This window comes from Scleropages formosus, chromosome 11 (genome assembly GCF_900964775.1).
Source record: "Scleropages formosus chromosome 11, fSclFor1.1, whole genome shotgun sequence".
Lineage (NCBI taxonomy): Eukaryota > Metazoa > Chordata > Actinopteri > Osteoglossiformes > Osteoglossidae > Scleropages > Scleropages formosus.
Window position 1 is genome coordinate 24328258 of NC_041816.1, and position 11552 is coordinate 24339809.

At 46.8% G+C, this 11552-nt stretch overlaps 1 protein-coding gene across 1 annotated transcript; it reads left to right on the top strand.

The window, feature by feature from the left end:
- Nucleotides 1-6035: 6035 nt before the first annotated feature.
- On the top strand, nt 6036-8181 carry polr2l (RNA polymerase II, I and III subunit L). Its single transcript, XM_018763401.1, has 2 exons — nt 6036-6423; nt 7940-8181. Exons 1-2 carry the CDS (start codon nt 6329-6331, stop codon nt 8046-8048), a joined length of 204 nt encoding a protein of 67 aa, XP_018618917.1. The 5' UTR covers nt 6036-6328; the 3' UTR covers nt 8049-8181.
- The last annotated feature ends 3371 nt before the right edge of the window (nt 8182-11552 follow it).

The window sequence follows — 11552 nt, forward strand, 5'->3', positions numbered from 1 at the left end:
CATCTGTCTTCATATTGCTATATTGTTTAATTTACATTTATTCATTCAGCACATGCTTTTTTTTCCAAGCAACAGAATGACTATTAGCTAGTATTCAATCAACACCTTTATTCAAGGTGACTTAGGGTGCAAGATACACTACACTCAACTCCCTACAGCAGAGAAGTGTAGCACACACTCGCTGACACACATACTGTATATACACACACTATGGGCCATGAAGAGTCACGAATCCACCTAGATTTACATTTATTCATTTAGCAGACGCTTTTCTCCAAAGCAACGTACATCTCATAGAAAATACAATGTGTTCATTACATTAGGAGAAAGAGACACTTAGATGCAGACAAGTGATTCTTAAGTGCAGTTAGTTTACTTTCCACCATATGAACCAATGCTCATCACACCAGTTAGCTGCATAAAACTGAGAATATTGATGATTCCTGATCACCTTCCTTTAATTTTTTATTTTTTTAAGATGCCCAAACATTAACGTTACATTACAGGAGTAGCTGTGTAAAGGATTATCCGGGCATCATCTTAAAGTTATAGAGCATGAACATTTACACACACATTATCAGAACCGCTAGTCCCTTACGGGGTCACGGGGAACCGGAGCCTACCCGGTAACACAGGGCGTAAGGCCGGAGGGGGAAGGGGACACACCCAGGACGGGACGCCAGTCTGCCGCAAGGCACCCCAAGCGGGACTTGAACCCCAGACCCACCGGAGAGCAGGACTGCGGTCCAACCCACTGCGCCACCGCACTGAACATTTACACCTTACGTAAATTTAAGAGATCATCGGTGAAGTGAGTCTGGAAGAGATGAGCTTTCAGACCCTTTTTAAATGTGGACAGAGATTCAGCAGTTCTGAGTGAGAGGGGGAGCTCGTTCCAGCACAATGGAGCCAGAACCAAGAACCTTCATGCTTTTGCTTTAGGACCTCTTGCGCATGGGACTATCAAGCAGGCAGAAATGGAGGAGCGTAGCGGTTTATTTGGGGTGTAGTGGATGATCAAGTTTAGTAGATACCTGGGAGCAGTTCTATTTATGCTTTTGAAGGCCATAACCAGAGTCTTGAATTTGATCCAGGCAGCTGAAACACAACATATGGCGGTGGAAAGAAACCAGAGCACTCAAGGGAAGTCCACATACACACAGGAACAACATGCAAACACAGCATGGATTGAACCCGATTCGAACCAATCGGATCTGAACACAGCTCAGGGGCTGTGACCCGACACCACGAGCTACCGTGCTGCCCATTAATTTAAAAATCATTAAATTAATCAAACATTGGGATAGCATGCTAAGACAAATTTCAACACGGCTGTACAGAAGAGCACAGTGCTGGAGAGACACGTGCAATTGCAGCATTTACATTTATTTATTTAGCAAATGCTTTTCTCCAAAGCAACTTATAATGGATACTACATAGTGTTATCAGGCCACACACCTTATTCACCGCGGTGACTTACACTGCTAGATACACCACTTACACTGGGTCACTCATCCATGCATCCGTGGAACACACACACACTCTCTCTGTGAGACACTCACACACTACGAGTGAACCTGAACAGCATGTCTTTGGACTGTGGGAGGAAACCAGAGCACCCAAAGATTTACACTGCTAGATACACTACTTACACTGGGTCACTTATCTATACATCAGTGGAACACCCACACTCTGGGGGAACCTGAACAGCATGTATTTGGACTGTAGGAGGAAACCGGAGCAGCGGGAGGAAACTCATGTAGACACGGGGAGAACATGCAAACTCCACACAAGACTGAGCGGGGATCAAACCCACATCCTATCGCACCACCCGGTCATTGTGAGACAGCACCGCCACCGTGCAGCAGGGTGCAGCACAGTGAAAGCAAGGCCAGCGCAGTGCCAGAGAGCCACAACACAGCCACGTAGTGGTGCAGCACAATGATAGAGGTAAAGTGGTACTCGGCGCAGTAATACTGCGGTATAACCACAGCAGTGACACCTGGGTAACCGCACTGCGCCACACACATGTATGACGCAATGAAGCATGGATAGAGCGGATATAGAAGAACGGCGGGGCACGGCTCACTAATGTAACGTAAAAACACTGTAAGAGTTATGTGCACACATCAGTGATGATGTACAGTCTTGAAATTATAAACAGCCAAGAGTCTATTAATCGTGGCCTGAAAGATGACAGGTGTTGCAATCCAGGAGGTTTAAACCCTAGTGAATCAATTATAAAGCAGTTTATTCTAAGGTATCCAGGACAGTGGGTGTGGAAAAAACACCGAACAAACCAACGTAGTTAATAAAATGCACAACATACGAAAAGCAAAAAACAGCCTAAATACAGTATTTGGGCACAATTTCAAACGAAGATAAACACCCGCCAGAGAGACGCAAAACCATCCATCCATCCATCCATCTTCCTCCGCTTTTATCCGGGGCCGGGTCGCGGGGGCAGCAGTCCGAGCAGAGTACTCCAGACCTCCCTCTCCCCGCACACCTCCTCCAGTTCCTCTGGGGGCCGGGAGACATAGTCTCTCCAACGTGTCCTGGGTCTGCCCCGAGGCCTCCTCCCAGTGGGACAAGCCCGGAACACCTCCCCAGGGAGGCGTCCAGGAGGCATCCGGAACAGATGCCCGAGCCACCTCAACTGGCTCCTCTCGATGCGGAGGAGCAGCGGCTCTACTCCGAGCTCCTCCCGGGTGACTGAGCTCCTCACCCTATCCCTAAGGGTGCGCCCAGCCACTCTGCGGAGGAAACTCATTTCTGCCGCTTGTATCCGCGATCTCATTCTTTCGGTCATGATCCAGAGTTCATGACCATAGGTGAGGGTAGGAACGTAGATTGACCGGTAAATTGAGAGCTTCGCCTTACGACTCAGCTCCCTCTTCACCACAACAGACCGGTACAATGACCGCATTACTGCGGACGCCGCACCGATCCGTCTGTCGACCTGCCGCTCCATTTTTCCCTCACTCGTGAACAAGACCCCAAGATACTTAAACTCCTCCACTTGAGGGAGCAACTCCCCCCTAACCCGGAGGGAGCAATCCACCTTTTTCCGACTGAGAACCATGGCCTCGGATTTGGAGGTGCTGATTCTCATCCCCGCCGCTTCACACTCGGCTGCAAACCTCCCCAGTGCACGCTGCAAGTCTTGACTTGATGAAGCCAACAGGACCACATCGTCCGCAAAAAGCAGAGACGAGATCTCGCGGCCACCAAAACAGACACCCTCCGTTCCCTGACTGCGCCTAGAAATTCTGTCCATAAAAATAATGAACAGAATCGGTGACAAAGGGCAGCCCTGGCGGAGTCCAACATGCACCGGGAACAGGTCTGACTTACTGCCGGCAATGCGAACCAAGCTCCTGCTCCGGTCATACAGGGAACGAACAGCCCGTAGCAACGAGCCCCGAACCCCATAATCCCGAAGCACCCCCCACAGGATGCCACGAGGGACACGGTCGAATGCCTTCTCCAGGTCCACAAAACACATATGGACTGGTTGGGCAAACTCCCACGAACCCTCCAACACCCTAGTGAGGGTATAGAGCTGGTCCAGTGTTCCACGGCCAGGGCGAAAACCGCATTGCTCCTCCTGAATCCGAGGTTCGACTATCGGTCGGATTCTCCTTTCCAGTACCCTGGCATAGACTTTCCCAGGGAGGCTAAGGAGTGTGATCCCCCTGTAGTTGGAACACAATCTCCGGTCCCCCTTCTTAAAAAGAGGGACCACCACCCCGGTCTGCCAGTCCAGAGGCACCGTTCCCGAACTCCACGCGATGCTGCAGAGGCGTGTCAGCCAAGACAGCCCCACAACATCCAGAGACTTGAGAAACTCGGGGCGGATCTCATCCACCCCCGGAGCCTTGCCACCGAGGAGTTTTTTGACTACCTCAGCAACTTCAGCCAGGGTAATGGACGAGTCCCCCTCCGAGTCCCCAGCCTCAGCTTCCTCTACGGAAGGCGTGTCGGAGGGATTGAGGAGATCCTCAAAGTACTCCTTCCACCGCCCGAGAACATCCTCAGCTGAGGTCAGCAGCGCACCACTTCCACTGTAAACAGTGTTCGTGGAACACCGCTTCCCCCCTCTGAGTCGCCGGACGGTTTGCCAGAATCTCTTTGAGGCCGACCGAAAGTCTTCCTCCATGGCCTCACCGAACTCCTCCCAAGCCCGAGTTTTTGCCGCGGCGACTGCCAGAGCCGCGCTCCGTTTGGCCCGTCGGTACCTGTCAGCTGCTTCAGGAGTCCCATGAGCCAGCCAGGCCCGATAGAACTCCTTCTTCAGCTTGACGGCATCCCTTACCTCCGGTGTCCACCACCGTGTTCGGGGATTGCCGCCGCGACAGGCACCGGAGACCTTATGGCCGCAGCTCCGAACAGCCGCACCGACAATGGAGGAGCGGAACATAGTCCATTCAGACTCAATGTCCCCCACCTCCCTCGGGACCTGGTTGAAGCTCTGTCGGAGGTGGGAGTTGAAGACCTCTCTGACAGGGGCCTCCGCCAAACGTTCCCAACAGACCCTCACTATGCGTTTGGGCCTGCCAGGTCTGTCCAGCTTTTTCCCCCGCCATCGAATCCAACTCACCACCAGGTGGTGATCAGTTGACAGCTCAGCCCCTCTCTTCACCCGAGTGTCCAAGACATATGGCCGAAGGTCAGAAGAAACGACTACAAAGTCGATCATCGACCTCCGACCTAGGGTGTCCTGGTGCCAAGTGCACTGGTGGACACCCTTATGCATGAACATGGTGTTCGTTATGGATAAACCGCGACTAGCACAGAAATCCAATAACGACTCACCGCTCGGGTTCAGATCAGGGAGGCCGTTCCTCCCAATCACGCCCCTCCAGGTATCACTGTCGCTGCCCACGTGGGCGTTAAAGTCCCCCAGTAGAACGACAGAGTCCCCAGTGGGAGCGCTTTCCAGCACGCCCCCCAGGGACTCTAAAAAGGCCGGGTACTCTACACTGCCGCTAGGCGCATAAGCACAAACGACAGTGAGAGACCGTTCCCTGACCCGAAGGCGTAGGGAGATGACCCTCTCATTCACCGGGGTAGACTCCAACACATGGCGGCTGAACTGGGGGGCTATTAATAAGCCCACACCAGCCCGCCGCCTCTCACCTTGGGCAACGCCAGAATAGTGGAGAGTCCACCCCCGATCGAGTAGAGTGGTTCCAGAACCCAAGCTGTGAGTGGAAGTGAGCCCGACTATATCTAGACGGTATCTCTCAACTTCCCGCACCAGCTCAGGCTCCTTCCCCGCCAGTGAGGTGACATTCCAAGTCCCAAAAACCAGAGTTGGCGCCCGAGGTTTGGGTCGGCCGGGCACTCGGCCCCGACCACCGCCCAAATCACAACGCACCGGCCCCTTATGGTTTCTCCGGCAGGTGGTGAGCCCACCGAAGAGCGGCTCCACGTTGTGGCTTCGGGCTGAGCCCGGCCAGGCCCCGTGGGCATAGACCTGGCCACCAGGCGCTCGCATGCGAGCCCCCCCCCCAGGCCTGGCTCCAGGGTGGGGCCCCGGTGACCCCATACCGGGCGGGGTAAACGGACGCCTTGATTTTTTTGTCATAAGGGGTTTTTGAACCGCGCTTTGTCTCGTCTGTCATCCAGGACCTGTCTGCCATGGGAGACCCTACCTGGGGCATGTAGCCCCAGACAACATAGCTCCTGGACTCATTCAGGCACTCAAACCCCTCCACCACGATAAGGTGGCGGTTCACGGAGGAGGAGACGCAAAACCGTTCAAATTAAACCTTCTGGGACACCGTCCGTTGGAATGTGCAACTGCGAGAACTCGTAGGGGTAATTTTTTTATATAACTTTTTTGATTCTGCAACATACTTTTTTTAATATATATATATATATATATATATGACCACTAAATTGACAAGCATATAAAATTCAATTTTAGTGAAATTCGGAAAGTAAAATAATAAATACGTACAGTACGAAAAAAAACGCGTACTATTTGCATTTCCCTTTTCCCTTACGCGTCCAATTTGTGGTACTGTCTGCTTAGCAGTTCGTGACAACGTGCGTCGGAAGCGAGTGAGTCTCCTGTACTTTGTCTATATTAAACGTTTATGTAAAGGTGATTGCTGTTGAGTAGCGAAACTTAGGCTGTTTTTGGAGTGAACGTGAATAAATTTTCGTTTAGTCGCCTGGATACCTCGTTTGTTTAGATAGATACGTTAATTTTTGCGAGTGAACTGAACTGACTCTGCCCACGCTTCGGTTCCGCAGCGTACACTGTCTGTCTGACTTAGTGACTAAGTCTTCGGATCCTGAATTCCTCCCCGCCGCCATGATCGTCCCCATACGCTGCTTCACGTGCGGCAAGATCGTGGGGAACAAGTGGGAGGCCTACCTGGGCTTACTGCAGGCCGAGTACACCGAGGGGTAAGAAACTTTCCAGAAGCTTCCATGGCCTGTGTGTTAACTCACTCGTTCGCTACGCAGAGTCGCTCTGGATTAGCTTCGCTTCTGCGCAATTTGAGTTATTGTATAAATTTGGTGTTCTAGTATGTGTAAAGTAGTGGTATTTAATACCTAGTTTATGTTAAATATTAGAATTAAGCACAGAAATGGTGGGAGAAGTGAGGCAGTTTTTTTTTTTTTTTTTTTTTTTTTAAGTGAACAAACTATGACAAAGTAGTAATTGCAAAAGTCAGGATCATAATAAAAATTACAACAATGCCACAAGCCAAGAACATTTAAAAATATAACATTTTAATGTTTCTTTTGAATTCATTTAATATACAGAAAAATATGAGAGCCGTTGTAGAAGCTGTTCTTCCGCGCAAATGACGTACAGCGAAGCTGTTTACCCGAACGGAATCATGGGAAATGTAGTTAATGTGAACGAAGTGTCCCCGATTCCCCCCCCCCCCGGAGAGAACATAAGTACCAAAAAGATACCAAAGTCCGATTTTAATAAATTTTCTACTGTTTTTACATTTAGAGTTTTTTACTTACTTTTTCAATGTAATCATTACTGTATTTGACACATTTACATTTTTAATTTTTTCCCTTATTTAACATTACTCAAATGGGTAAAAAAAAAAAAAAAAGATTTTTCTTAAGCTGCTGAGGTAGATGTGTAGTGAGTGAATCAAAAACTTCAGGAGAGCTTGTCCAAGTACCACAGTGAAAAAATGAGCAATTTAACATTTGGAGATGTGTATTAAAAACAAATACACATTTGTCTTTTTGCCTAATGAAATGCAGAATGTAGCAGTTCAGGCTACATTCTAAAGACTGTCTTTAAAGGGACAGTCCTAAATTGGTGTAAAACCAGTTGCGCTTAAGAGACTCGGAGTGGTTAAGGCATCTGCCTCTCGGACATCCTGGCCTTATTTTCTGAGCTCCCGTGGACCGGTGTCTGAGGTTTGATGAGCACCCTGTGTCCGCGAATGCTGTCCTGCATAAACGCTGATGGAAGCTGAAACATAATTGAAGCATGAATACAACTCCTCCGCTGGCTGACCTGCACATGGAGGGTGTGAGCAAGGGACAAGGCCTGCGTCACTTCGAATACACTAACCCCAAATGACAAATCTAGAAACTGCATTTCCATTTTAGTGAAGGGCAAGAAATAGTTTAGGGTTTTTTTTTTTTTTTTTTTTTTTTGTCCCCCCCCCACCACATAGTGTCATAATGTATGCGTTTTAAATAATTTACATCTTATAGTTGCCATTGTTTTAAACTGCTGTGTCATTGGAGTGTGCAGAACAGCCCTGAGTCGACAGGGCTTGATGTGGTAGGTGAGTGAGTGAGGGGTGTGTCATGGGGAAATCCAGAGCCTCCCTGCATCACCAGTGTAGACCCCCTGAAAACACAGGCCCAGGCAAGAGGAAAACAGCTCCAGCTTCTCTGAATCTTTGGAGCCTCATCTCTCTTTCCCCCTTTGTGCCAGTGATGCCCTCGATGCCCTGGGCCTGAAGAGGTACTGCTGCCGGAGGATGCTGCTGTCTCATGTGGACCTCATTGAGAAACTGCTCAACTATGCCCCTCTGGAGAAGTGAAGAGGTGTTGCTGGACTCTGTGTGCAGCCAAAGCCCTGCCTCACTACTTGTACAGATTTTATGGCTTGCATCCCCTTTGTGACCTTCATTTGATGAGTTTATTTTGTTACTATTAAAAAAAAGAAAAACACGATCTTTGTCTTCTGGGATGTAAATTTATTTGTATTTTATGATTCCAACAAAAAGATGCTGATATTTTTAGTCAGTTTTTCCTCCTAAATTAGTTACTGAACAACACAAATTTTATTTAGAAATTTTTTTTTTTTTTTGGGATGGCATTGCGAAGAAAGTAACAATCCCAGTATAAGGTTCAAAGCACCCAAAACAGTTCCTGGAATTCTATGACAGTTTTGATGCTTGGCCTTTTTTTTCAGCATGCAGGTTTCACGTGCGCATGAGGTCTTCAGGTTCGGTGTAAAGTTGGTGGGAATGTTTTGTCTATGAACAGAGTTTGCGAAACGCAAAATACCTTATGTATGTGTTACCCACTTGGCCCTCAGCCCTGATGTCACAATATTTATTTTAGGATTAAGAGCACCTTACAGGGTGTGACATCACAGTGAAAATGCAGGTACCTGGTCACGTGTTAAATGAAAGTACACGTGAGATTGTCAAGAACAACTTGAATCTCTTTACCTGACCTCTGGCGTTCCCTTTGAGGAAAGGGCCAAGTTTTTACTAGTAAAAAGCTGTGGGTAGACTGCTATATCAAGAGCCATACAGCAGGGGTGTTAGTAATCCAGACATTCTTGGTTAATCCATATCTTTTCTCAGTCTGGTCTTTCAGCTGACGTACAAGTATTCCCAAGCTGTCATCTTTCATTTTTTATTATACCTGTTTATTACTGGACTCGCCATGCAGCTCGGCAATGTTGAGATATTTCCATGCATCTAAATTTCAGTAATGGGAGGCAAACAGTATGGAGGTTCCTACTTGTTTTCTTCTCTTATTTCATTTTGCTCATATTGCCATGTTTCCACCCGATTTATTTGTTCCAGTATTTAATATTTACAAATTCCTTTTCTATGTGTAATTGTGATTTCGGACAGACCTCGTGCTGCTTGAAAGTCATGTAAACCAACACAAAGGAAGAATGTAACCCCAGCCCCTAGATTGAGAGCTACACAACACAAAGTGGCATACGAGTCAAGTGCTCCATTTATGAAACTACTTCTGACATTATTTGCTTATTTGCACTGGATTTTTCATACATATATGCTCTGTGTTTAATCCAAGTTTTTAGCTGAAATAAATACAGCATCATCATAGATACTGTTAAGAAACCATTACTGTCTTTCAATCACCATTTTATCTGTTACAAAAACTGCATTCATTTCACTCAGTACACATGGGATGGTACTTTTGAAAATGTTCATCTTATGCATATTTGTCTCGCTGAGCATTTCGCATTCCAGTGTTCACCTGGTGTAAATTACACAGAGTATAATTATTGTTTCTTTAATGAATGCACAAGCAAGTTATTTTACAAAGTACTATTTCTAACATGGTCATTAAACCACAACTTAAGCACAGCTGTAGATGTGTAGTTGCAAGATTACATTTGTCAGTGAACACAGTCTTAATTTCTGTACAAAATGCAGTAGTGAAATGGGTAGTTAAATATTAATGAAGCACCATTATTATCTAATTTCAGCTGTATTCTAAAATGTTTTATGGTACATAGCTTCTATAAATGGGGCGGCATGGTGGCAAATTAATACCTCTGCTCTCTCGTAGTGCCTGGTGGTGCAAGAGGATGTGGGTTCAAGTCCTGCTCAGCCTGTGTGGAGTTTGCATGTTCTCCCTGTGTTTCCATGGGTTTCCTTTGGGTGCTCTGGTTTCCTCCCACAGTCCAAAGACAGGCTGTTCAGGTTCATCCATAATGTGTGAATGACAGAAACTGTTCCACTGATGTATGGATGAGTGACCCATTTTAAGTAGTGTATCTAGCAGTGTAAGTCACCGTGTTGAATAAGGTGTGTGGGCTCATAACACTACATAGAGTTCATTGGAAGTCACTTTTGAGAAAAGCATCTGCTAAATAAGTAATTCTGTTTCTGCAGGTAAATGTAAAGCCTCAGAATGGTAACTACTTGTAGTATAGCTTCTTCCTGAGCTGCAGATTGACTCTTTCAACCTGTCAGATATAGAGCTGCTTTAGAGTATGATAACCCCTTGTGTCCCTTAGTTTTACCACAAAATGGATATTTAATGAGCGTGTGACATAATAGGTGTGTAATAACCAATTCCATATGTTGCTTTAGAGGAAATCATGTGTGTAGTAGAAACACACAAGTAGTGCAAGAGTAAAAATAATTGAAGCCCAAGTTACACTGGTTACACCGAGTAGTAGTCAGGTGTGTTAATCAGTCATTTATTCATTTTATAAATTTATTTAAAGATTTAACATTTAGATCTTATAATATTTTATACATATACAATGACTACCTCTATAGGGTTCATACACTTTCCAGCAGCACCTTACACAATATGTAACAACAAGAAAACACCTAAAGGCTGAACCCAAGAACTGCAACAATCCAAACACACTGAGACTGGAATTATTCTTATAGCAGGTGTGTAAATCAGTATGTGGAGCCACGGGGCCCTATGAGACTCATTTACATTTGTTTTTTCTGCAAATGCCTCTGTCCATAGTGACGCACAGCACCCGTGCTGAATGACTAGGCAGGATAATAAACACGAATACAGAAACTCCCCTAGATGGTGAAAAAAGAATAACGTCGAACCAAAGTTTTCCTTGGGTGCAGAATTGACACCGTCAAACATTGTTGATTTTCCCAGAAAAGGCTATGCTGAAAATAAAAAGAGCATCTTTATAACAAATATGACTAGAACTAGAATAAACCAGAAGAAAACCATAAAGATGAGGTCAGAAGTGACGGCACCATGAGGCTCTTACTGGTCCTTTACCTCTGACCGCACTTTACTCGTGTTTCAGAGCGGGCGTCTCGGGGGCAACATTCCATCTGGTTTCTGTGAAACACAAATTTCAGTGAACTTCACTGCACTCGTCATCTTAATTCCCAATATAAGCAGTTAGGAGTGACTCCCAAAACCGTGAAAACCCAAAGGTTAGTGGAAAGTGGGGAAAACTGCTGAGCAAGACATTAAGGACTGGATAACAAGAATATCAAAACACGTAGGCTTCCACGGCTGGTGTCAACTGACCGGGGTTTTAAAGCGCCCCGATAACTTCAATCGAGAAGAGGGTTTCAAACTATCAAGGACCTGGACACCCCTCTTTCCGAATCTTCGTTCCAGACCCACGACGACCCGACTGCCTCACACGGAAGCTCAGATCAACGAGCCGACCAGTAACTCGAAAGATACAGTGCGGGTGGAAAACGCAGCAGGGACACCACCCAATGGGACCACCCGCTACGACCTCCGACCCCGACCCCGCCCATAAATACACCCACCCTCGCCGAGTTCACATCCAGCCTTCACAAGATGTGGAAGCTCCCTGAAGATGCTTCCAA